The sequence below is a fragment of the Genypterus blacodes genome, unplaced genomic scaffold (genome assembly GCF_046128005.1).
Source record: "Genypterus blacodes isolate CSIRO-AG114 ecotype Tasmania unplaced genomic scaffold, CSIRO-AGI_Gbla_v1 ptg000488l_1, whole genome shotgun sequence".
Lineage (NCBI taxonomy): Eukaryota > Metazoa > Chordata > Actinopteri > Ophidiiformes > Ophidiidae > Genypterus > Genypterus blacodes.
In genome coordinates, this window is record NW_027467247.1 from 56,063 (window position 1) to 81,452 (window position 25,390).

Here is a 25,390-nt window from a genome sequence, read left to right on the forward strand (position 1 = left end):
GATTGATATTTATACAACTGCACTCTCAATACAGATTCTGTGGGTTGCTACGGGGGACGCTAACTCAGCCTCAGTTTCAGCCTTGTGTCTTTTTCATGTCTTTTACCCTGGAATGTGTCTATTTCTTTCCATTGATTGCTATCATAAAGCAACTTCGAGATGCTTTCTCACAATAGTCTGCAGTTTGTGTGACATTTCCCATTATGTTTACGTGCTTTGTAAGAAACAATAATAATAAACATGATTTGTGTCCTTTGTCGAGCGCCGGTTGAGTTTAAAGTATTCCACTACACCAGAGAGGAAATCTGTGGCTGTCGAAGAAACATTGATGACTTGTCCAGAGTGGACTGTTCCCATTGATCCTTATCTGAGCTGTCAGGCCAGAGTTCTGTGTAATAATCAAATCAATGTCAATCTGCTTTGAAAAGGCTGCGCGCCTCAATGCTGCAGACCACAAACCTGTTTACCGGCTGCTGCTAGACAGAACGCTGAGCCGCCGGAGAAGCTTTAGGGGGAAATTAAAGAGAAATTGATTCAAGTCGGAGGCATTCTATTTACAAAACACACTAATTCATACCTACACCTACCTCTGGCTCTCTATCTGTGCTCAACACACACTCACTGGAGTCTTCGTCATTTTGCATGTGTCCAGCTGTACACACTGCATGTTTGTCAGATAGGTCAATGAATCCTCCTCCTTTGAAACACACCCCTAAATGTAGAGTCTATATTCTTTGAAATCCACTAAAAGTCTAGTTAAGTTCCCGTACTCCTACTTACAACACCAGTGAAGTTTCGGACATTTTGTGCTTAAGTCAATATGTCAAAATTATCTAATTACACTACATTACGATCATTTAGCAGACGCTTTTATCCAAAGCGACTTACATTACATTACCACCCTTCGCAGAGGGGGAGCAACTGGGGGTTCGGTGCCTTGCTCAGGGGCACCTCGGCAGGGACTCGAACCAGCAACCCTCCGGTTCTTAGGCGGAAGCTCTAGCCACTAAGCCACTGCCTCTAATCAAACTTTTCCTTTTGAATTTCATTGTTACTTTATTTTTTTGCCCTGTGGTCCTATTTTAGCTGTACTTTATCCACAAAGCCAATCAGGAGCACACACACACACACACACACACACACACACACACACACACACACACACACACACCACGATGAGCGATCATTGCACCTGCTGAGTTGGACAGCACAAATTAATTGTTAATGAGCACAAACAGACATCTCAGATTGATATCACTGGCCTGGCGTTGTGCCCTGTAGGAGAGCTAAGTGAGATAGATGCTGTGGACGCTTATAGGACACGACAGGAATGGAAATGCATTCAACAGAAGCAGTATTGATCACTGTCAGTGGAGACGCAACCTCAGAGCCACTGGTCCTTCATTCCACACTGGGTTACACAGACTGAGAGCCACCATGAGTTCCAAAGCGAGAGCTCTAATAAAGCCATTTCACTCTGCCCACATTCATAGAATCACTTTTATTTTTTTGAATATGACAAGAAACAATACATTTGTTTATAAATTTCACAATATTGTTTAGCTCCTGGCTCTGGCAGCTACACACATTGTTCCTGAGTTATTCTTATCGTAACACTTGATCTGCTCAGTAAGCGGTATCGTCTCTATCTGAAGCATCTTGATGTTGGTGGCCCCGTGTGGCAGTGAGCGGTATTGTACAGTACTGGGGTTTGGAGTTCAATCTGAGAACACATTGGGAATTGATGATGTCTGATGATACTGAAGTTGTGTTTTATTTTGTTATCCTTGCTGTGTTTCTTATCAGCACGTGTGTTAACCCGCACATTTAAGTCAATATCGTCATTTCATAAGAAGTTACTCGAGAAGACATCCAATGAATTCTGGCTATACATAAACAATCTCCTTAGCAGTGGGTGTGGCTTTGTTTTGTGCAGTAAACCATCGCCCATTTTCCATTTTTTGCGTTTTGTTTCCTTTGCGACAAGATCCAAAAGTGCATCGCCGCTTTGTGTGTTTAAAACCAATCACGCAAATCAAATGAAACTGCTGTTGAACGATTTAAGCGCTGGTTGAAAAGGTCAAGGCTTGTCAGTAAAGAACGTCCCTACAGTGAATAAATGGTCAATCAGTGTCATTCCTGAGGGTTGGATCTATTTGAGAATGTGCTGCAGACTTTAAGCAGAGACGGCTGGGGAACTCTACCTAGTTAGTGCACACAGACACACAGACACACAGACACACAGACACACAGACACACACACACACACACACACACACACACACACAAAGGGGAGCAAACGTAATATCCAGTCACCTTGGAGGTCCAACAAGCCTTCACTGCTGGAAGTTGTCACATTGAAAGCAAAAGTTACATTTTTAGTTTCTTTTCGGAAACATCTTCAGGAGACCGCCGCCGTTTCTCAGCCACTCTCTTTGTTGTTGATGATGATGATGTTCAGGAAAATGAAAGCAGAATAAAAAAGACAATGACTTATTGTTCAATCCCAACATAAATGCAGTCCATTTTACATGACATGAATTTATATGGAAGCACTTTGATCAAAGCTCATTAGTAACTTTGAAAAACAGGTATTTTGTAAAATCTACACAACTTCCTGAAACAATCCCTAAATTTAGCGCTCTGTAGTGCCTTTTCCTGACTGGAGAGGAGGGGGAAGAGGAGGAGAAGGAGGAGGAGGAGGAGAGGTCAAAAACATGTTCCACTCCACAATCTTACAGACTGCTCTTTTCAAAGTGACACACCCGCCCAAAATGCATGAATAAAGTTGATAACGCGATTTAAGGAGTTGTGTAACCTGTAGTTAGATCATCTTAGCGTAAAGCTTTAGCTGTGTCGTGTATAACTTCTCTCATTGCATTCAATAGCAACAGAGAGCAAAGGCCTGCAGACCCAATAAGTTGGAGCCAAATATCTCCAAAGTGCATTTCAATGAGGAGTAAGTGTCCGGATAATCATGAAATGTTGTACATTTGCTGAATGATGGCATTAAGTGGAGGCATAAAGTTCCAGATATGAATGCGATCACAGGGGAGAGATGATTCCGTGTTCCTACTTTGATTCCTCACACGTTCTGCACAACTTAACTCCCTTTCACCTCCTTTTAAATTCTGTCTTTGTCTGCTTGCTGACTTCCCAGCAGGATGGTTGAGTTCTGCTGCCATTATGGTAATTCTGAAAGAGACAGACGCTCTAAATGAGCTCTCCTTTTTCTTTGGGTTTCACGGTTGGTAGCTGCCCAATGTGTCTCCTGCAGAGAGAGCGGTTGGATCTGCTGTCTGACAGATTACTGTGTTTTCTGCTGCTTTCCGTCTCTCTCATCCTCCTGCAAAACTGGAAATCTGCTTGTGAGAGTCTCGGGAGAGATTATCCAAAGAGATGTGACGGTGACATTTTGTCACAAATCAAAGGGAACATCATCAAACTCACTATACAAGACCTGATGTGTCTTCATTTGGATTGTATTTGTATTTGTACTACTACTCTCTGTTTGTACCTTTGTTGGACTCTGTTTCTCTTTGCTGCTGCCAGCTTTCCTCCCCCTCTTACCTTCCTCTCACATCCTCTCGCTCACTCCTTACCATCTATAACAGTGTGCAGGGCTTCTTCTTGACCTTGGCAGGCTGTGGGCAGAGCACGGCCCGGATGGCCTCGTCAAACACCGTCTTCAGTCCGCGCTGGGTCAAAGCGGAGCACTCCAGGTACTTCACCGCATCTGCACGAGTCATAGGGACAGATGAGTGTCTGGCCACGCCTTCTCCAAGCTATCTGAGGTACCTGAATGTGCCACGGACCTATCTCCTTGGCCAGAGCCAAGCCTTGAGGGTAGGTGATGGGCGACAGCTTCTTTTCCTTCAGCTTCTCGATGGTTTCCTTCTCGTCGCGCAGATCCAACTTGGTCCCCACCAGGATTATGGGCGTGAACGGGCAATGGTGGCGCACCTCTGGGTACCACTGTGGACGGCCAGAGGGAAGGAGAGGAGAGCCGGAAGAAGGAGGGGAGGGAAGGAGAGGGAAATGCAGAGAGAGGAAATGAACATGAAAGGGTGAAGAGGGGAGAGAAGAGAGAGAGAGCAGGGTCTTATGAAATCTGCGGCAATAATGAAGACGTGAAATGCAAAGAGCAGCTGAGAGGAAAACGTTTCATGTGGCAGAGTCGTGGCGGACTTAAGCTTCTGTTTTTCCTCCTCTTTCTTCTTGTACAATCACTCCATCTCTCAAACAAAGATCTCTCCCCAGCCTCCCTCTCTCTCTCTCTCTCCCTCTCCCTCTCTCTCTCTCTCTCTCTCTCTCTCTCTCTCTCTCCCTCGCCCTTTCATCAGCCAGCCCCTCCTCCTTCAAGGAAATGAGAGATGCTATCTGACCAAAGAATCGACGTGATTCCGAGCTCGCCCATCGTTGTACTTTCTCAAATCCCTCTGCTTTGTTACCCGCTGGGCTTGAAGCTCGCTGGTAGACATTTGAGTGATTTACTGTGAATGATGGGTATTCCTGCAGTCTTGTCTTAAGGACTATAAGTCATTGCTTCTGTTTAACCTCCCATCAGAGCAGTTCAACCATTCAGTGACCGCACAGTGTATTGCTGAGGATTGGGCGGTGTCCGATCCTCTGGATGTTGCCATGTGCCTTCTCTCAGACCATCCAGCTCCAGCAGCTCTGGCCTTTAACCAAATGAGGAGAATTTCGGGGAAAGTGGAGAGAAAACACAGGGAGATGACAAAAAGACAAGGCTCTCTTTGAAACCTCTCAGTGTGTCAGTAAACACACAGATCGTCACACAGTCTTGGTTTCCCGACGTGAGCTGTGTTTGATTTTGCGTCTGGTGGCTGAATACGTTCTGATTAGCAGCAGGCTGACGAATGAATGATTGAACAGCGATACAAAGCAGTTGTTAGTCCACCGTGTCATTATGGCTTCCTCGCCATTAAGCCGTATTTGTTCCACACTGTATTTTCTACAACAGATTCAATCCTGAGTGTGAGGGGAGGAAGCCGACTGTAATTTGAGCTTTTGGAAATGCTCGCTAAAATGTTTGGTTTTGAAAACATCCACAAGAGGAAACTGTGTGCAGATTCAACCAAAACATACAGAGGTGGGAATCACACTGCGTGAAAAAGTGTGTGATCACCTTACTCACACATCTTTGAACAAACGTTAGGATGTCCTGTGTCTTCCTCTTTAAAGAGCATCAGGTAGGATTCTCCTTCAGGGTTCCATTAAGCTGCTTTCCCTGCTTATTTTTCATCTTTAATGGTCAGTAACGCCGACATCACAGCAGGATGCAGCCAACATCCACTCTCATGGCTCCATACATACACACACATCGGGATTAAGCATGTTTTAACTTGGAACACTACACTGTAACACACATGTGCAATTAGCCGCCAAGACCAAGGCCGACATGTTCCTTCAGCACGGCGACCTTCTGCCCTGAACCTCCCTGATCCTCCAGCAGAACCTCACTCTGTTGAATGTAGCGCCATCACCTTCGTCATCGCCCTTGCACTCTCATTTCTCGTTACCTCCTCTGACAGGCTCTGCACTTAACCGACTCTCATCTCCCTGTTTCTATGGTGACTCAGGCGGTATGCAAAAGGACGAGGCGAATCACGCTCAAAAAACAATCTGGTTGAGATTTTCCCCCTGTGGCTTTCTGGGTACATGTAGGAGATACGGACGGAGGCTGACGTTCAGTTTGAAGAGCAGACAGAGGTTTCTGTTGTTAATTCATCAATGTGTGTTTCCATCCTTGTTGGATCTGAGTTTTGTTGTTTTAGCATCTTTAGCATCTACTAATAACAAAGGGCTACTTTCTGGTCATGTCCACTGAGACTTTGTTGGTTCTGGGCTCACCTTTGCTCTGATGTTCTCATAGGACGCTGGGCTCACCAGGGAGAAACAGATGAGGAAGACATCCTGGATGGAGACACCAAAGAAAGGGGACAAGATAAAGAGAGACAGGGAGGGAGAGAGAGAGAGAGAGAGAGAGAGAGAGAGAGAGAGAGAGAGAGACTTTAGAGAATATTATAATATATAATATATTTGGGGCGAAGCTTTAAATCATAGACGCTAAATTAAATAAATGTTTCATATTAACATATTGTGTCTTCTTCTACTTCTTCAACCATGAGGGATATGAGATGAAATGTGATTATTTTCTTTATTGTTTTTTATTTTACTTCTAAAAATATGACAGACATTTATAAAAATCAAAAACATGAAAATCTATATTTTTGTATCTTTGTTCTTTCACACCAACTGATTGAAGCATTTGTTGATCCCACACATTCACTCTCATCTCCTTCTTTATCCCCACACGCTTTATCACTCCTAGCTTCTGTGAACACGTTTCTTAATCGTCTCTCCCTTTGCTTTCCTTTCTCTGCTTGTTTATTGAATTGAAGCCACTTGCTGCTGTCTCGGGCCTGCAGGGTTCTGATCAATGTGGCCCAGTTTGTGCACAAAGCATCTAATGAGAGGGAACGCCATACCGTCTGCGGGTAGGACAGAGGTCTCAGCCTGTCGTAGTCCTCCTGTCCAGCTGTGTCCCAGAGGCCCAGATTAACTGGCTTACTGTCCACCATCACATTAGCCGAGTAGTTGTCAAACCTATGTGGAGCACAGATTGTCAAGCATGTCAACAGTCAATCAATAAGGCAGTCGATCAGTTTGTCAGCGTTTCCTTGAACCACTTAATCAATTAGTCATTTGATTTGTTGGCGTTGTTGTAGTGTAGCTGTAAAGCCGTCACGTTTGGTATAGGAACATCGCTCCTCGACCTCGGCATGATATTGCCTCCTGGAAGGAGGAGGAACTTGACTAATTGAAAAGAAGAAGATCAATGGTATTTTCACAGCTGCCACTCTGAATAACGTTGCTGTATTGGATAATGATAGGATTCAAAGTTACCCACGGGTCCACCCATCCCACTTCATCTTCTCCTCCATTCTTCATCCCTCCTCATCCCATCATCTCTCACCCTCTTATCCATTCATCCTCTCATCTGCGCCCTTTAGCCCTCCCTTCATCCACTTACAGAGGTCCTTCTGTAGAACTGAGGAGGCCTTTGGCATGAAGGACAGAAAGTCCTCCAGCTCAATATCCCAGTCCTCCTATCTTCATCTACTTTCTTAACCATTTCATCCATTCCTTCCCGTATGCTTCTCTTCCTTTCATGATTCCCTTCCTTCCCTTCATCGATCCCTTCACCTTACTCATCCTATCATCCTCGTCCCACTGTCATTTCATGCCTCCCTCCTTCCCCTCTGTGTGACTCATCCCTCTTCATGCCATCCTGCTCTGTTGCTCCTCTCTGTTTGGGGCTTTGAGCGATAGATGATTCCATTCCTCTGGAACACTTGTCATCCTAAGTGACATCCTGTCACTGAATGTTTCATATTCTGGTCTTTGTTGGTGAAGCTACCTTTATATTGAGCAGAGCAGGTTGTGTTTTATGTTTTTGCCTGCGTCCATTCGTTTGTTTTTCAAACATTTTTCAAATCATCCGGTAACTTTCCACAAATTAAACACCAATCTGAATGAAACAATATGATACTATTGATAAGGTTGCCTCACAGCCAGAAGGCCCCAGATTTAAACTCTGTCTTCACCAAAATCTGGTCTATTGAGATTTTTGAGAAGTAGAGAAGTTTACATTTCACGACAGAGCAGTCAAATCAATGTGTCAGCCTTGGCAGAGGTATGAGCACTAATGAGTTCTGTTTTAATTCAAGCGCTGAAATACGAAACACACACTGTCTCCACCTCACAGGTGATCGAGTCATTTTAGGCAACAGTGCCCTCATGTGGTGAAGCGTTGCAGTCTCTCCTCTGGCTCGTTGTGCAGCGTGGCCACGACAGGATACAGACAGGAAATGGGCATCAGAGCCTATCATGGACTGTATGTGAGGTCTGCGCACGCATGATAAGTCTTATTGGGTGAAACCACATGAGTACAGTATCTTCAGCAGCATACATGTGTGTGTGTGTGTGTGTGTGTGTGTGTGTGTGTGTGTGTGTGTGTGTGTGTGTGTGTGTGTGTGTGTGTCATACTCACACAGTAGGGATGTATTCTCCAGGAAAGGCGTTGGTGGTATAGCTGATGAGGAGACATGTTTTTCCCACAGCTCTGAAACGCACATGTGACATTTGGAAGATGATGAGAGAGTCAAGACTTCAGTCAGGAGTTGGTGGAGACGGAGACACAAAGGTGGTCCATTGTGAATTGCAGACAGTAATGAAATGATTTAGCACGTTAGCAGCACGTTAGCCAACAGTTTCCTCTGTAAACATCTAGAGACAGAGCAACTGTAGCATCCCGCTGAAGTCTCTGTTCATGAGCCGTGTGTGTGTGTGAGTGTGTATGTACACAGGAAAACATGTTTTTTTTGTGTGTGTGCGTGTGTGTGTGTGTGTGTGTGGCTACATATGACTCAAACACGGAACTGATGTGTTTCAGAAGCTCCAGTAAGTGTTGAAACCAGGAACCAGCCAAACCCAGCAATCATCAAACATCTATAACTCACACACAACACACACACACACTGCACACCGTGTAGACGCTGAGTTTCAATCGACGACAGATTTTCACCGTCTGTCCCTAAACTGGTGGAGCTGATGGTGCCATGAATATCACTCACTATTTATTAAAACCATGGTGGGAAACAGCTTTCGTGATCACAGCCCCTCCCTGTCTTCCTGCTTCTATCATCTCATGACTCTATCTGCAGTCCCACAATCATTTCCTGGACAACAGTCTACATTTAAACGTCTTGTTTCCCCGCTCATTGTGTCGTCGTCACACCTTTAGCCATCACTGGCACACAACGCTCTGGATTCCCATGGTACTCCAAACGCACCGCAGTATCCCACAGGCCCAACGCTCGGCCGGTGCCACGCCTCTGTGAGGGTTTACAAAAGCTAAAGCTGAGAGGCTGCGGCAGTTACCTTGCCGCAGCAAGGTAACTTGTCTCACCAAGTTCCTATCAGAGGGAACCCATCAACCGCGGCTCAGAAAAAGAGGTCAAGAGGTCAGAAAGTAAGGAAAGTAATGGCGTACCCGTCTCCCACGACCACACATTTAATGGCCTGCATCCTGCGCCGCTCAGCTCCGTCCTCGCTCGTCACCCTGACAGTAACACGCTCACAAAGTACACCAACGCTGCTCGCAGTGCAAGTACAGGAAGTTGTTACACACCTCCCTCCCTCCCTCCCTCCCACCCATGCTGTCTTTGGCGCTCTCTGTTCGCGTCCTTCATCTTGTCCAATCGTTTCCTCTTAACTGATTAATTGCAGTTATTTATGTTTGAAGTTTGAAACGAGGGATTGAAATGGTTGAACGTCAGTCGTGCTTAAGGGGCAGAAAGTAGAAGTGGTGCTGGAATAGTGACACAACATCAACAAGAGGCTGGGTCGCCCTTAAAAGGAAGTGACAAATGGCTGTGTGCTGTTGTGAAATAAGGAAGTAAAATTACTGTGAAATTTTCTGTATACTTCCTCTCGATCAACATCTTCACACACACACACACACACACACACACGCACACACACGCACACACAGACAGACAGACACACACACACACACACACACACACACACACACACACACACACACACACACACACACACACACACACACACACAGACACACAGACACACAGACACACACACACACACACACACGCACACACAGACAGACACACACACACACACACGCACACACAGACAGACAGACACACACACACACACACACACACAGACACACAGACACTCACACACACACGCACACACAGACACACACACACACACACACACACACACACACACACACACACACAACAAAGACAACACAAAATACTACAACTAATAATATCAAGATCTCCAGAATAGAAGAAGAAGCAGCAGCACAAGCTTCCATTTAACCACCAGATGGCGCTTTAACATAATTATCTGTCGCGGGTTTAAACTCAACAGATCTGTCTTTCTGTCTTCTTCTGTATTTCTCTGGTAGGTTTATAAGTCATGAATGTTCGTTCTTCTACATCCTTCTTCATACATGTCTGGATTGACAGTTTGAGATGAACTCTTTGTTGTGGATTTGCAGTGAAGTGGATGAGGATTAAAATGTGTTTACTGGTTTACCGTCATTAATGTAGTATTACATGTTATAACACATCTAAACTTGTTTTGTTCTTGCATTGACAACATAAACATGGGATTTATTGTGAAATGTGCAGATGGAGGTTTTCTCTTTTCTCTCTTCGACTCTGACGTAAACTGGATGATGAGGAAGAGGAGGAGTAACACCACAGCATCACCTTCACTCACGGCTGCTGCTCTACATGCTCGGCTCCGTCTGTTTGTTTTGAAGTTGTGTCATTTCGTCTCCCTTGGATATCGATGACTGATTACCAAATGGGTGAGTCCGGCTTTGATCCTTCACCCTTCATTCACTAATGAACTCATTTTACCTCTAGAGATCTTCAATGAGCTCTTCATTTCATTTCATATCTACTCTTTACTCTATTCCGTTCTGATCTAAGGGATACTTCAACACAATACTAATATTTCTATAAAGAAATCATTCAAGTTATTGGTCCAGAAGTTTCTATTTAGCATCAAAATCCAGTGATCCAGTAATATTAGGACCGATTACTCTCTGTTCACTTCATTCCCTTCATTTCATTATTTGGGTTCATTCCTGTTCATAATTCAGTGCCAGTGTTCCATTCAGTGTCTTTGTGTCTCCACCTTTGGTTTGACATCCAAACGTTCTATCCTGTACTCTGTCGTGCTAGGATGCTTTTGTTTGAATCCTTCCTTTAGGGATTTTGAGGTTTGCTAGAGATTTGTACGTTTACGGCTGTCGGGTCGCTGCGGCTGGTTGCACAACTGAAAAGGAAGGGTGGGGAAGTGGAAGTCCTGTGCTTAGAGCTGTAACACCCGACACCAGGCACATCACAACAGGAAACCGAGCCTGTTGATAGTTTGAACAGCGTGTTTTAAGATGTATGCTGCACCACAGTGGATGTTTGATGTATGTGAGGGTCAGAACATTGATACCGTGTCTCTGAGTGTGAGAAGCTGACCACTTCCTCCCTTCCCGCTCACGCTGATGTATAGCCTTCCTCTAAAGCCCTCCGCTGTGTTGGAATAGGTTTACCGTTACTTGCTCAGAACCCTGATGTTCTCGCTGGAGACTCAACAAGCAGCCTGAGGTGTTCCACACAGCCAGCAGGCCAATTTTAGTTTCTCTCATATTCCGACAAGAAGACGCACAGTTGGGAAGTCCGTAGCCAACATGGAAGAACAGGACGCCTACGTACCGGAAGCAAATCAATCCTACCAATGCTCCAAGCTGATTCATTTAGAGTCTGATGGTTTGGGTCAAATCCTCTGACCTTATAACTACACGGCCTTGTTCATGTGTTGTGTATTAGCTTCCTGTGAGATACAGGATTTAGGACACACACACACGCACACACACACAAGGACAAATGTGATCTATCCAACATTTGAAGCCTTCTCTCCACATGGCGGCATGGCTGGTATGAGAGCTCTCCTCCCTTCAGGCTGCTGACCGTGTGGGGGAAACAGAAGTCAAACCAAACATAGCAGGATGTGACACTAAGCTTTCAAATGTAATACTAGTGGAGTTCAACATAAAGCAACACCAGGATTACCTAGCATCCTTTTAGCTTGGGTCCATCAGCTTAGTGTGACGCTGATGGTGAGTCATGTTTCCCTTCCGTGTGTGTGTGAACTTCTCTGATGTGGAAGTGCTGAGAGACGATCAAGACACCGGAGTGGAGACATGAGGAGAAGCTTTGGTGTATGTTCAACATCCAAAGTGTGTGATGTTGTGTTGTATCTGTGGCAGTTTCCTCAGACTTCACAGCAGATGAGAGGTTGGAGATTGAGACCATCAAGATGTACAAGAAAGACCTTCTGGATGATATCCAGGTTTGTTTCCGCACGCAGACACAAACATGGAATGTAAATAATGAAATGTTTATGATACAGAAGTCGCATTGGAGGCTGAATGTGTGGGGACGAAGGTGGTTGATGTAAATATGATCCAGGACGATGCAATGGAAGAACAAGGGAGGCAGTCTACATGACGAGGGGTCAAGGAGGAGAGTGAAGGGATGAGAGGAGGAGGGGGGGAGTCCAGTGAGGGGAGGAGGGGAGGTTCACTTTCACATCCTCTTGCATGAAACACTCATGAATTTTTTTTTCTTCTCTTTTGTCTAGAAACTAAAAATGGAAATTGACAACGTAATGACGGATATACTCAGCTTTGAGTGTGCAGAGGAAAAGTGAGTTTTAATCTGGGAACCCACCCCCCCCCCCCACACACACACACACACACACACACACACACACACACACACACAGTTTTCATACTGTTCTTTTATAGTCTCCTCTTAAAGAATCAGGAATGAGGCCAAAATGTGAGAAATTCACAAAGGAGCCAGTTCAGTTGTGCTGATAAAGAAACATTAGTATGATGCCGCACAAACACACAATGATTCTTCCCTTTGTGTTCACAGCAGTAAAACCACAGAGAGGACCAAACGCTTCTCAAATGGGAAAAAGAAATTCAACATGGAGCCCAAAAAGGTGAGTCAGCAGCATCTTTAGTAGCTCTACTAACCAGAACGCTGATGATGGAGAATAGAGAATGGGAATGTACGCATGTCTGACTCCGGGCTGATGGCTCTTTGATGGTTACCTTGGCAGCAAAAGGTCATTGCGTCTGGTTTTGGCGTTGGCTACTTTGCGGCCCCGATTGAAGGCGTAGCGGCGCTCAGCGCGTTAGCAAAGGGACACATCTGTCTGTGGATCGATCGAGAGAGAGTTAATACAAGTCAGGAGTAACTTTGGCGTGAGAGAGAGGCTACACCGGGATCGCACACACACAGGAAACATCTGGAACAGCAGCAGAGCGTCTCTCTGTGGTAAACTGAACTCTGCACCTCTGTTTGGTCATCAGCGCTTATTCTCACCCATACGGTGGCGGAGAGCTGCTCTGAGTATCTGTGGCTGCTATTTAGGGGGATGTGTTTTCCCTCAGTGTGCAGATGTGCAGAATTGTCTAAACACAACCACAAATGATTTTTACTTACAAAGAGATGCGATAGATTCAATAAACCCACATGATTGTCCCACTGGGGCATGAGTCAGGATCAGTCTCTCTTCCAGGGAACATATCATAACTATATGGGACCGTTGAATGCCGTGATTGACCAATCAGAGCTGAGCATCACAGCCAGACGTTTAATAACAGATTATAAGATCTGGGGAAGTTTCCTCACGCCAGCTAAAATGTTCACAAGGTCCGATCTGGTTTTGTTTCCGAACACAGAGCATCTCCGCTCTGCTTGTATTTTAGTTTTGATGATCTGCTCTCAAGATAAACACCAAACGGAGTTCTGTCGTCGCTTGAATGGTAGATTAGTGCCTGAGAGCCTGACGACCTCTGAGTCACTGAAGTTTCCTTCATGCTGCAGATTTGTTGATGAGGTCATCACAGAATGAAGCTATGAGTGTTTTATTTTTCCATAAAATAAAAATTTAAATGGCTTTTTTCCCGTCTTAGCAGTGATGAGAAAGAGGAAGACAAAACGGTTTTGAGGAAATGGTGTTACAGAAGCTGTGAGCTTCTTCAAAAGATGTAAATGAGGTCATCATGAAACTGAGATACATATCCAAGCAACAGGATGAAACACCGCTGTGTGTGTGTGTGTGTGTGTGTGTGTGTGTGTGCGTGTGTGTGTGTGTGTGTGTGCGTGTAGGGCATCGCCTACATGGTGCAGTATAAGCTGCTGGATGGAGGAGCCCAGTCAATCGCTGAGTTCCTCTACAAGGAGGAGGGACTCAACAAGACGGCCATCGGAGAATTCCTGGGAGAAAGGTGAGGAAGAGGAGGGGAGGTGAAGGCTGTGGTCATGAGGATGGAAGCAGCAGGAAGCACAGCTGATGATCTGCTTTTTGATCTTCTTCCTCTCCGTCCCACAGGGAGGAGCTCCACCTCCAAACCCTGAAGGCCTTTGTGGAGCTTCACGAGTTCTCCGACCTCAACCTGGTCCAGGCCCTCAGGTCCGCTCTTCATCTTGGCTCACGCTCTCTTGTGGACTCCACACGCACGCCGCTGCGTTCTCATGTTGTTGTTGTTGTTGTTGTTGTGCACTTGACAGACAGTTCCTCTGGAGCTTCCGTCTGCCTGGTGAAGCCCAGAAGATTGACCGCATGATGGAGGCCTTCGCCACACGTTACTGCGACTGCAACACCCACGTCTTCCAGTCTACTGGTGGGCTGAGACACACACAGACACACACACACGTTTTTCATCATTCTTATCTTATATTTCACAGCTTTATTTGATTGTATCTCCAACAAGCACTTTTAAAGAGTATTAATGTTGTGATTCCTCTTTGTGTGTGTGTTACTGTATGTGCCCTTGCTACACACACACACACACACACACACACACACACACAGACACTTGCTACATCCTGTCCTTTGCCATCATCATGCTGAACACCAGCCTCCACAACCCCAACGTGAAGGACAAGACCCCTCTGGAGCGCTTCATCTCCATGAACAGAGGCATCAACAATGGCGAGGATCTGCCCAACGACCTTCTCTCGGTGAGACCCGGTTCCCATGCGTCTGATTGTCTCCGTCTCGCAGTGTGGTGACGCACAAACCTGTTTCCACAGACAGGTCAACAGAGTCACATGAAGTTCAGCCTAAAATCGGCATGTGAGGTCTGGGTCTGGGTCTGGGTCTGGGTCTGGGTCCGGGCCCGGGTCCAGTTCCAGTTCCATGTCCGGGTCCAGTTCCATGTCCGGGTCCAGGTCCGGGTCCGGGTCCGGGTTCGGGTCCGGGTCTGGGTCCAGGTCTGCGTCCGAGCCCGAGCCCGAGCCCGGTTCCGGGTCCAGGTCCATGTCCGAGTCTGGGTCCGGGTCTGGGTCTTGGTCTGGGTCTGGGTCTGGGTCTGCGTTCGGGTCCGGGTCCGGGTCCAGGTCCGGGTCCAGGTCCAGGTCCACAACTTTCCTGACTGGCCGTTGTAGTCGCGTGGACTCTGTTGTTCTCTTTTAGTCTGAGTCCATTTTATTTGAAAGCCGCTCTGTAAATTGCTCTGCCGCTTGACAGTTTTTGGCTCCTGACCATCTGGGGACGCCTGTGTACCACGAGCAGAAAACAAAGTTGCACAAATGTCTGGAGAGACCAGAGGGAGAACGTTCCATAGACGTGGACACAGATGGGATTGATGGGATTTGGTGCTTTGTAACTTTGTAACAATATCTTGGGGTCTGGCAAGAACTCTTCCTTGCTGGAGTTTAATGTTGTCATCCTGTGACATCTTTCTATTCACCACTTAGAAACTGTATGACAGCATCCGCAGCGAGCCTTTCAAAATCCCCGAGGACGACGGGAACGACCTCACTCATACCTTCTTCAACCCAGACAGGGAAGGCTGGCTGCTTAAACTGGGTAAATCTCAACATCACGTCCTCCTGAATGACCTTCTCCACACTGCCGCTGCTGCTGAACTTTAATGTTTCCAACAAATTTATTGATCTCAGGAGGCCGAGTAAAGACGTGGAAGAGGCGATGGTTCATCCTCACCGACAACTGCCTGTACTACTTTGAGTTCACCACTGTAAGTCCAGTTCATGTGGCTCTCCCTCTCTGCCTCGCTGTGTTTGGTGAATATTACAGAACAATTGTCAGATATGGTGAAGTTAAATAAACTTATTCTCTCTTTTTAATCATGTCTTTACAATGAGTTCTTACTTTTCTTGTGGTGAAAGAGAGAAAAGGTGATATTTGCAGGTTCCAGGGCCGCATTTCATCGTTAGAGACATAGAGTTTGTTCCAAGTAAATCGCAAAAGCAAACAATATATATAAGAGGGAAATGTACTCAAAATAAGTATAAGTACAGGAAAGAGGAAGGAGGACTAAAGGGAAGTGTGTGTGTTTGTGTGCAGGACAAAGAGCCCAGAGGAATCATCCCTCTGGAGAACCTCTGTGTGAGAGAAGTTCATTACGCTCGCAAACCGGTAAGTCCTGAACCTTCAGCACAAACCCAGTGGCTCCTCTGGGGACTACAGGCACAGATTGAGGTGTGTGGTGGTACTGATGTGTCTGGTCTGGTCTAGTACTGCCTGGAGCTGTACAACCCCAACAGCCGCGGACAGAAAATCAAAGCCTGCAAGACGGAGACGGACGGCAGAGTGGTGGAGGGAAAGCATCAGTCCTACACCATCTGTGCTGCCAGCGCCGAGGAGAGGGACGCCTGGATCGAGGCCATCAGGTCAGAGCGCGCGTGCGCGCGCACACACACACACACAAACACACACACACACACACACACACACACACACACACACTGCACTAGCTTCTGTGTGACGGTGTGGTCTTTGCTTGTATCAGGGCGAGCATCACCAAGGACCCGTTTTACGACTTGGTCTCGGTCCGCAAGAAGAAAGTGATAAACCAAGCACCCCAGGACTGAGCTGTGCGGCGCCCCCCATCCAAGTATGATGGTACTACACCACCGTGGGATGGTTTCAGACTGTAGAGGTGCAGACAGCAGGAAGGCCACAGAGGTCGTTTGGGATAAAACTGAAACTTCTCCTTCCTCTTCTTGTTTTTCCGAAACAAAACTAAACGGTGCCAAGGGTGAGAAGAGCCTCACGAGCCACACGAGCCACATGAGCCACCAAACCATCGGAAACCAGGGCGTTTGTGTCCCGCAGGCTGCATGAACAATGACTCATGAGTGGATATTTGTCTTTTTCTGCTGTTCCTCTCATTTTGTGCAGGGGTTGGTATCAGTCCACCACACAATGTGTGTGTGTGTGTGTGTGTGTGTGTGTGTGTGTGTGTGTGTGTGTGTGTGTGTGTGTGTGTGTGTGTGTGTGTGTGTGTGTGTGTGTGTGTGTGCGCGTGTGTGTGTCTGTTTCAGAGATCCCAGCAGTTCTCACCTGTACTTTAGGAATGACACAGAGAAGAGTTAAGATGCTGAAAGACATTGAATGACATCAGGCATTTGACTTTTCGTTTTATGAAAAGTAGTTTCCTTGGAGACGTGAGAGGAACTTCAAGAATCAAAGTGGAGAAGAGTTTTCAGGAATTAGTCTTTAAATCATTTTACATTTTACAGAATTTTGGGGAATCAAGTAAAAGATTTGTAGATTTAACTTCTTTTTATTCTGTTAATAATTCTCTACTCATTTGTTTAAAAAGAAATTCCGGAATTTTTCACCATTTTCTGCAATTGTTACTTTGTCATTGTTTACATGACCAAATATTTACATTGTAGACATTTCTACATATTTCTTCCTCCTGTTCTCTACTCTTCCTCCTCTTCTCTACTCTTCCTCTCTGTCTCCCCTCACAGATCTCTACAGTCGTCTCTCTTTAAAGTAAAGCCCATTATCGGCTCTTATAATTTGCTTCGGTCTGTAACTTTACACAGATTTCCAAGTTGTACTTCTTGTAAATGAATGTGTATCATTATAAAGGTCATTCCTCCTGTTTTGAGTGAAATATTAGTGCTTCAACTTGACCTTGGATTGACTTTAAATGCGACTGACTGATGTCTTAGAGAAGAACACATACTCCATGCATTAAGTCGTGTGTTGTGTTGTGAAGGGTTTATTTAATAAAAAGGTGTTGATGTTGTGCATCCTGTTTATGTAGGCTTTGACTTCCTCATATTAGTGTGTGTGTGTGTGTGTGTGTGTGTGTGTGTGTGTGTGTGTGTGTGTGTGTGCGTGTGCGTGTGTGTGTTTTCTGTCTGGGGTCATATACTTGTATGTGCTTGTAGCTGAGTGAAACCTCCTAAGCATCTCTGTGTTGTTTAAAGTTATTTTCGTCTTTTCAGTTTTGCTTTAATTTACCACTGAAACACAAAACATGTTTAGCACACAGGACGCCTCTCATTTTGCAACATTATCTCAATCCATTTTCTATTTGTCTGCACTGGTGTGTTATGGTGATGAGTCTCCTGTAATGCACCGACACGACGGTCTGAGGACAGGAAGAAGACGCTGTAGGTGTTGGTCTGACAGAATTGAACAGCTTAAGGCCGCTGCGTGTCTTTAAAATTAGTCCTGTTTAAAGACGCCTCTTCCTGCTGCAGCTGTGACTTCCTGTTTCAGTGTTGCACCACCACCACCCCAACCCCCCGCCCACCCGTTTGGTTCCTATCAGGCCTTTGGTTCCTCTTTAAGATCTGAGCTGAGAGAGAGAGAGAGAGAGAGAGAGAGGGAGATGCAGTCATCCATGCCTGAGCTGCTCTGATACTCACCACAAGGAGGAGCTGTCCTCAAACTCTTATTCCTGATCAGTTCTAGACCAGTCTTTCTTAAACTGAAACTGTGGTACGCGGAAGAATCAAATAAAAATATCTGAACCAGGAGATAATTGAAATGCGACTTCAAATAAGCCTTTGATAAATGTTTGCACACGGCACACTACTAACCTTACCGATAGTAGCGCTGCGTGCAGAGGGGAACTAAAAGGACGAAATGTGCGGATCAGGAGGAGGATAGTTCAGGCAGCCTGGACGACTGTGAACTGAGTGCTAATGTTAGCGCAGCGCGCTTCACAATTTCCGCTGCGTTGGAACGCAACATTTTTGTTGCACACCTGAATCTCTCGCAACACACCGGTTGAAGAACACTGGGTTAAAGCACCGGAGGCTTCGTGTCGTGCCAGCCTCTAAGCCGGCAAACAGCTGTGTTTACCATTAGCCAAAGTGATGGTACACATTATGTGTGGCGAGAAGGTCGCCAAACAGATAAGATAAGATAAGATACTTTTATTGTCATATTACATGCAATTTACGATCACATCACACGCAATTGAAATTTGTCTTGCAGTTAAACTTGGTGCCACTTTCAAATGACACAGTGTCGCAGAGAATAGGAGCCATGGCAGATGACGTTAGGAAGACACTGATTGAACGCATTAAAATATTCGCTATTATTCCATCGAACCGGACGAGACTACTGATGATGCAGGTTTGGCCAATTGACTTGTTTATGTCAGATATGAGCATGATGGTGCAGCTTAGGGGGGTCTTTCTGTTCTGTCAGGCCTATAAGAGTTATAAATAGTTGCCAAAATGCTGTGTGTTTGAAGTGCAGTTGCAGTTATTTATGTTCTCACATGCTGTGTGTGTGTATTTTAACGTCGGCCTTAGTGGTGGTATTTGGAGAGCCAAATATTTTCTGAGGCGTACCTGATGTAAATAGTTTGAGAACCACTGTTCTAGACAAACCATAAGCCCCAAATCTGTATTTCCCCTTCCTGTGTTAAGAGACACTGTGCTCTGTATGAGAATTTAAAAACTTAATTTTGTCTAATTTTTAATGCTTGGACTAGACTGACTGGACCTTTATAACCTTTCTCAAACAGAAAGCAGCCATCAGGAGATCTCACAGATTATTAATGCATCAAATGGAGGTAAATACAAAAGTACACAGTAGTGTGATACAGTGCAGTATGCAGTTGGATATAAATCTGTGAAGGCATCAGAAAATATCAATGGTTTAGATTTGTTCTGTCCAAAGGCTCTCATGGTGACATCATTATTACTCAATGTGACACAGGGCACAAATCATACATTTCTTGATTGTGAATCCATTTAAAATAAACATCAAAGTGAACACTTGGAGGGTTAATTATTGTGTTTTTTGACAAAAGACCATTTCAACTTTGCGCACCACAATAAAAGCCTGGTGCAGATTTATTTCCATAATAATTCCATCATACTCTCACTTCAGCAGTCGCCTTGGGCATCAAACATGTGAGAACATGTAAGAACAACACCTGAAGAGCTATACATTCATCTGGTCATGCAGAGGAACCAGAGTGGGAGGCACCGGGCTGAAGGTTTTCCATTATTGCACATGGAGTTTGAAGGCTTTTGGGGAATGACAGTCCGCTCTGTGATCCCAGGACGGGAGAACCGGAGAACCCAGGAGCTCAGGACACCGTGCAGGTCTTTTTGGATCGCCGGCGACTCTTGACACCTGCAACAAAAAATAAATTATGAGTATAATCTGTTAAACTCTAAAATAAACAATTAAGGATTGTTTCCAAGAGTCTGCAGTCAAACTCAAGCATCGCTTCCTGTCTTACTCGCATTGTCCTGAGCCGTGTTGAAGGTCTGAGTAGATTCGCTCCTCGGGCCCATCCTAGACGACTTCTTGTTCTTGCGTTTGGTCGGAGCTCTCACTGTGACCTCCTCACTCTCATCCAGCCTGTTGACGTCTGTAATGGACGGGCTGCTCGACTCGCTATTGATTGACAGCTTACTGGACGATTTCCCCTTGAAAAGTTTCTGCCTGAGTGTCAGCCGTGGCTTCTTGTCCACAATAGCTCCGTTGGACCTCTTAAAGCTTTCGTTGGGTTCTTCTGTCGGTAGTGGACTCAGCCTGTCCAGCTGCTCCCTGCTGGCCCCGACAGTTTCCTCAGGAGGCTCAACCGGGACAGACTTCATCGGTCCCGACTCCAGAGGTGGTCCCATTGGATGTGTGTCCCCAAACACCAGAGAGTATTTGGGGTTGTAATATTTGTGTGCAGGGACCTGGATGACTCCTTTTCGCGAGTCGCCCAGGCTAACCTGGAAGCGAGATGTGGTGGCCGGTAAAGGGGGACGTTTGGGTCCCGCTTTGGAGCGCAATGTAGCAGTCTTGTCAGTAGGCGGGCTGACGTGGAACTCCTTGTAGAGGTCCAGTTTGTCGGAGATGGCGTAAAGCTCTCGAAAGTCTCGGTCAAAGAAGTCAACCACCTGTCCCGTCATCACTGTTATCATGTTCCGGTCCATACGAGACGTACACCAGGAGAAACTAGGACAGAGGAGATTGGACATTATCCACAATTTCTCCGCACGCACGCACGCAGGCACGCACGCACGCAGGCACGCACGCACGCGCACACACACTAGTAATCCTCACCTGTAAGACCCGAACATGACTTTGTCCCCATCAACCAGCATGTACTTGTGACAGAGCGAGCCAGGCAGTCTGCCAAAGGACAAGCCAAAACCAGCTCCCCGGAGGATTCTGGTGCGGATGTTCTGCAGCCACAAAGGGATTCTGTTTAAACACGTTAACACACACACACACACACTGCACCACGCGTCACCAATGAAGGACATTTGAGGCCGATACCAACACGTTAGAATAGAAAGTTGTGTTTATGCTCCTGCCATTGCTGTCCACCGAGGCACTCGGCTGTAGACCTGCTGTTGGTCCCTGGGCGGTCTCTGTGGTCGCCCCTGCTCCTCATAGTTAGGGTGGCTCAAATTAACCCATCGATACAAGATAACTTCACCTTAAACTGAACTTCATCAACATGCGTACAGTAAGAATACAATGTGAAGCTCAAGTCTTTGATTGGCAGGGCAGTAAACCTACAAACACATGTAAACCTGCGCTCTTAGACCAGAACCAATCACCACAAGGGGGCGTCTAAGAGTCAGCGTCGTCCCTGATCCAATTCAAACCATGTTCCTGCCCTCCCACTGCCCCCTAGTGGATGTAGCTTTCAGGACTGATGTTAAGTGAGTACTTGAGCCGCCCTTCTTGCATAATAAACATCAAACATGGCTCTGACTCACCCGTAGGTGCCGCTCGCCAAGCTGCAGTCTGGAACACATGTCCAGGAAGTGCGGCTCAGCGTGAGAATCCAGCAAGATGTAAACGGGCACGGAGCGACGACACGCCGCATCCATCAGGTCCTGCAAGATCTGGATGTCTGTGAGCATGTCCATCACTATGGCAATCACCTGCAAGAGATGATGTCATTCAGTTTGGTTCTGAACGCATGAAGCCACGATACAATTCAGACGGACGACTTCCTGTTGAGTGTGGCCGGCCGGCCGTCCACACAGATTTGTAGCATTTTGGTGTTGTTTGTTCCTGTGTAACTAGGATCACAACAATGAACACACACACACACACACACACACACACACACACACACACACACACACACACACACGCGCGCACCTCCAATACAGCTTGTGTTAGTTGTGTACAGGTTTACTGCATTTCATTGGCTTGTACCTGTACTTGCTCACTGACAATAAAGTTCTAATCTAATCTAATCTATATCATAGAAGCAGTCCAGATGTCAGGGTTAGTGTTTGTGCAGCCTCAGCTCACAGGTCTAAGCTGTAGAAACCACTGGATTATCCCTCCGCTGAGTTCCAGTAAGCAGACGGATCAGAAGAGATGAAGCCTTACATCAACAAAAGGAAGGAATCTGAAACGCTCCCACACAGCTCTCAATTTGTCCTCTGTGGCGAGATTACACAGTTTCCCTTTGTTTTTACTAAATAAAAGGGATTCCTGAGAACAATTTGCCGCTGTTAGACTCCTAACCTAAGGCGTACAGCAAACAGTCACTAACATGCCCACTACATGCTGGAAATGACGCTGGTTACTTTGTGTAACACCAATATTCATGTGTTAGAGGTGCCACCGCTACACAACACAACAGGACAAAAACAAACCAACACTGTGAACTCTGGCTGCAGTGCACATAACAACACAGAGAGAGGGACGTTAGGTTAAGCAGCTAGGACGAGCAAAGACCTCCCTGGGTAGAGATCTAGGATCCACATTGACCTCAGCAGTCGGTGCATTCCAAACAATCTGTGCAATCAGATTGTTTGGAATGTAGATGAGGAGGTTGTCAAAACATCAGGGTTCATCCTCTGAGGATACACAACAGATGTGATGGAAGTGTTTCTAGATTAGGACCTCATCTTGGATCTCAGGGTAGCACTTTGGACGTGACCTTTGACCGTCCTGGCTCATTGCACTAAGGAAGGGTGACTTATGGAGCCACAGAACAGGTAGACAAGCCTCTGAAAGCTCCTCTACAAGTGCGTTTAGATACAAATGTGTTCACTGTTGCCTCAGAGAAGGTTTTCCTCATGACCAGTGACCCTGAAACATCAACACTAGGTCATTACAGGGCAGGTAAGAGCTCCTTTTAAAACGTGTGGCAGGATGAATGTTTACCATTTGTTCAATGTTCTGAGTCGCTTGAGAAGCAAAAGTCATGGAAAACAACTGTTCCTCTCCCGGGCATGAAAAGGCCTGTTGTTTCCACCCAGTGTGTCACTCAGGAAGAATGCTGAGTGTGCGTGTGGTAGCAGCAGAGCAGCAACACAGCAACGCAGCAACGCAGTGAGCTCAGAGGCTGCACTCCCATCTCAGCACAGGCAGAGAAACAACAACACAACCAGCAGGAGAAAGACGTGCTGGCGCCTGGCAAACAGGTTTATCAACCTTTTGTGTGTGTGTTTGCGTGTGTGTCACTATTTTAAGATTAGCTGCTTGCAGTTGTGATAAGTAAAGAGTCGACACACAGCAGGTAGGTAGGAGGAATCCTCGCTCAGCTGCAGAGTGGATTGAGTCACAAAGGCAGTAAACTTATGAAGAATGTGAGGGATATGAATTACATTTGTCTGTAAACAGAACACAGGGTTTTGTGAATTTTCCCTTTGTGGGACGAACAAAGGATTCCCTTCACTTAGCTTATGTAGGAAAATATGAATGGAAGAAGTGAGGCTGTGGAGGAATGGCTCAGCGTATTCCTGCTTTCTGGACAGAGCAGCACATCCATGGGATAGGAGAGGAGATGAGAGGAAGAGGATAGGAAAGGAGAGGAGATGTGTCTTTGTGGTGTCAAAGGTAGTTTTCTGGCTCATTGCTGTACTTCAGTATTGAAAGTTAGCCGTATTCTCAGTTACACAGAGATCTCTTCCTTCTTACTAAATACAATGACTTCATCCTCAAGATATGTTCACCTTCTTCTTCAGAGCCTGATACTCCATCCTAGCTCTGACAAATGTAGTGGAGTAAAAGTACAGAGCGAGTTCTCCCCCAAACACACTTCAGTATCTGCCCTGGGGTTTCCTTGGTAACTGATTTCCAGTCTCATACTTACTTACTGTGACTCGGAGTAATCTTACCCAGGTTTCAATCTAATCACAGTGTTGACATGAGGTTTGAAAAGAACTGATTTACTGCCTTAATCAGAGTCACCGCTGTGCAAGTAGAGAGCTGAGGGAGACCGAAAGAAAGAGAGAGAGAGAAAGGGAAGGCAAGAGAAAGAAAGAACACTGTGGGCAGACTGTGACTCATCTGAGCTCCGGGAGTCTGTGTGTAAACATTTCATCTCTATCAAGAAGGCAGCTTAACCTAAGGACGATTAATGGGCGTTACTGATCACTCAGAGGCCACGCCCACCGCCCACTCCTGCCGACTGACAGCGCACCTGAACAAACATGAGGCAGAGCTGAACTCCCAGCTGGAGCCAGGGGAAGGCCTGTCAAAGCTGTGTGTGACGTGTATGTCAGTGTCAGCCACACACACGTATGCACACACACACACACCTTAAAAAGTGACACTGCGTCTTGTGTGGTTCCCAAACTCACTCTGAGGCCTTTAAGTGTGTTTTCCTTTCTGTCCCGTTTCATTTCTAATGTATTCTCTGTCTTTCTCTGATTGTGTGTGCGCGTGCGTGAGTGTGTGAGTGTGTGTGTCCCCTCCTCGCCCCCTCGCCTCACCTTGCTGGCGTCCTGGATGAGGCGGCGGACCACCTCCTTGATATGGGGTCCGTTGTCTTTGGGTGGGTGCGTGTGCACGGCCACGCGTGTCACCCCCTTAAAGAACCCCCCGCTGGGCCAGCCGATGTCCAGCGGCGGCACCTCCGTGTCCGACATCTGGGGCCAGTAGGTGGAGTGGACCCCGGAGTCCGCGTCGGTGCGCTCCTCCGCCGGTGACGCGCCGTCGCCGCCCTCACTGGCAGAGTTATACTTTGTGAAGTTGCTCCTCAACCATTTGATTTCTCTGGCCGACAGAAAGTCCTTCATGTTGTCATCTTTGAGTCGCGTTTTAAAGGCGCCGTCGCCGTTCAGGAGGAGCTCCTCGACGGCAACGCGCTGCTCCTCGCTGTAGTAAAACTCCGGTTTGGTCTCCGGGACCTGGGCTTGGATCTGCCCGTCCTCCATGCACACGAGCTGGGACTCGGCCATGGTTGGAACGGCCGGTGGGGTCGGTCAACGGTTGTCGTAGCAGCCGGACCCGGCAGGTACACAAGGGAGCGGGGCAAGTTTCCTCACCTGGCGGGGGGGAGGAAGGGAGGGAAGGGAGGGGGAGGGGGAGGGCCCCGGGACGCAGAACACACGGTGCGTTCAAGTAGCGATGGAAATAAGAGAATAAAGTGGAAACACACACCGACAACACTAACACTAAGTTTTCTAGACGTGTCGTTGTCTTATTGTACTTTGCAGTTGTATTGCAATCAAGACGATTTAAAAGTTGT

General features: G+C 46.5%; 3 protein-coding genes across 4 annotated transcripts; 1 reads left to right on the forward strand and 2 right to left on the reverse strand.

Moving 5' to 3' along the window:
- Positions 1-1,486: 1,486 nt before the first annotated feature.
- LOC142990240 (ras-related C3 botulinum toxin substrate 2) lies at positions 1,487-9,206 on the reverse strand. The gene is made up of 7 exons (XM_076139942.1): positions 9,080-9,206; positions 8,078-8,149; positions 6,513-6,630; positions 5,875-5,937; positions 3,816-3,975; positions 3,603-3,736; positions 1,487-2,433 (listed from the first exon to the last, which is right to left on the reverse strand). Exons 1-6 carry the CDS (start codon positions 9,112-9,114, stop codon positions 3,606-3,608), a joined length of 579 nt encoding a protein of 192 aa, XP_075996057.1. The 5' UTR covers positions 9,115-9,206; the 3' UTR covers positions 1,487-2,433; positions 3,603-3,605.
- Positions 9,207-10,291: 1,085 nt separating this feature from the next.
- Positions 10,292-17,093, forward strand: LOC142990241 (cytohesin-4-like). 2 transcript variants are annotated; one of them, XM_076139944.1, is made up of 13 exons: positions 10,292-10,438; positions 11,900-11,982; positions 12,274-12,338; positions 12,576-12,642; positions 13,818-13,936; positions 14,041-14,121; positions 14,220-14,332; positions 14,524-14,672; positions 15,411-15,522; positions 15,615-15,691; positions 16,021-16,092; positions 16,192-16,346; positions 16,466-17,093. In XM_076139944.1, the coding sequence occupies exons 1-13, from the start codon at positions 10,420-10,422 to the stop codon at positions 16,545-16,547; spliced, it is 1,194 nt and encodes a 397-aa protein (XP_075996059.1). In that variant the 5' UTR covers positions 10,292-10,419; the 3' UTR covers positions 16,548-17,093. The 2 variants fall into 2 exon arrangements, with proteins under 2 accessions (XP_075996059.1, XP_075996058.1); XM_076139943.1 differs by having other exon boundaries at positions 10,293-10,438; positions 12,573-12,642.
- Positions 17,094-19,473: 2,380 nt separating this feature from the next.
- On the reverse strand, positions 19,474-25,190 carry fam83fb (family with sequence similarity 83 member Fb). Its single transcript, XM_076139939.1, has 5 exons — positions 24,633-25,190; positions 21,669-21,836; positions 21,004-21,125; positions 20,186-20,895; positions 19,474-20,076 (listed from the first exon to the last, which is right to left on the reverse strand). Exons 1-5 carry the CDS (start codon positions 25,098-25,100, stop codon positions 20,030-20,032), a joined length of 1,515 nt encoding a protein of 504 aa, XP_075996054.1. The 5' UTR covers positions 25,101-25,190; the 3' UTR covers positions 19,474-20,029.
- Positions 25,191-25,390: the final 200 nt, after the last annotated feature.

What these genes read in the sequence shown, in the direction of transcription:
- LOC142990240 (XM_076139942.1), bottom strand. Translation starts at nt 9,114, where the DNA reads ATGCAGGCCATTAAATGTGTGGTCGTGGGAGACGG. An exon ending in ATGAGAACATCAGAGCAAAG is followed by an intron (nt 3,976 to 5,874) that starts GTGAGCCCAGAA and finishes GGCCGTCCACAG; the next exon opens with TGGTACCCAGAGGTGCGCCA. An exon ending in GGCTCTGGCCAAGGAGATAG is followed by an intron (nt 3,737 to 3,815) that starts GTCCGTGGCACA and finishes TGACTCGTGCAG; the next exon opens with ATGCGGTGAAGTACCTGGAG.
- LOC142990241 (XM_076139943.1), top strand. An exon ending in TTTGAGTGTGCAGAGGAAAA is followed by an intron (nt 12,339 to 12,572) that starts GTGAGTTTTAAT and finishes TTGTGTTCACAG; the next exon opens with CAGTAAAACCACAGAGAGGA. An exon ending in TGCCCAACGACCTTCTCTCG is followed by an intron (nt 14,673 to 15,410) that starts GTGAGACCCGGT and finishes TTCACCACTTAG; the next exon opens with AAACTGTATGACAGCATCCG.
- fam83fb (XM_076139939.1), bottom strand. Translation starts at nt 25,100, where the DNA reads ATGGCCGAGTCCCAGCTCGTGTGCATGGAGGACGGGCAGATCCAAGCC. An exon ending in TCATCCAGGACGCCAGCAAG is followed by an intron (nt 21,837 to 24,632) that starts GTGAGGCGAGGG and finishes CATCTCTTGCAG; the next exon opens with GTGATTGCCATAGTGATGGA. An exon ending in CACGGCTCAGGACAATGCGA is followed by an intron (nt 20,077 to 20,185) that starts GTAAGACAGGAA and finishes TTTTTGTTGCAG; the next exon opens with GTGTCAAGAGTCGCCGGCGA.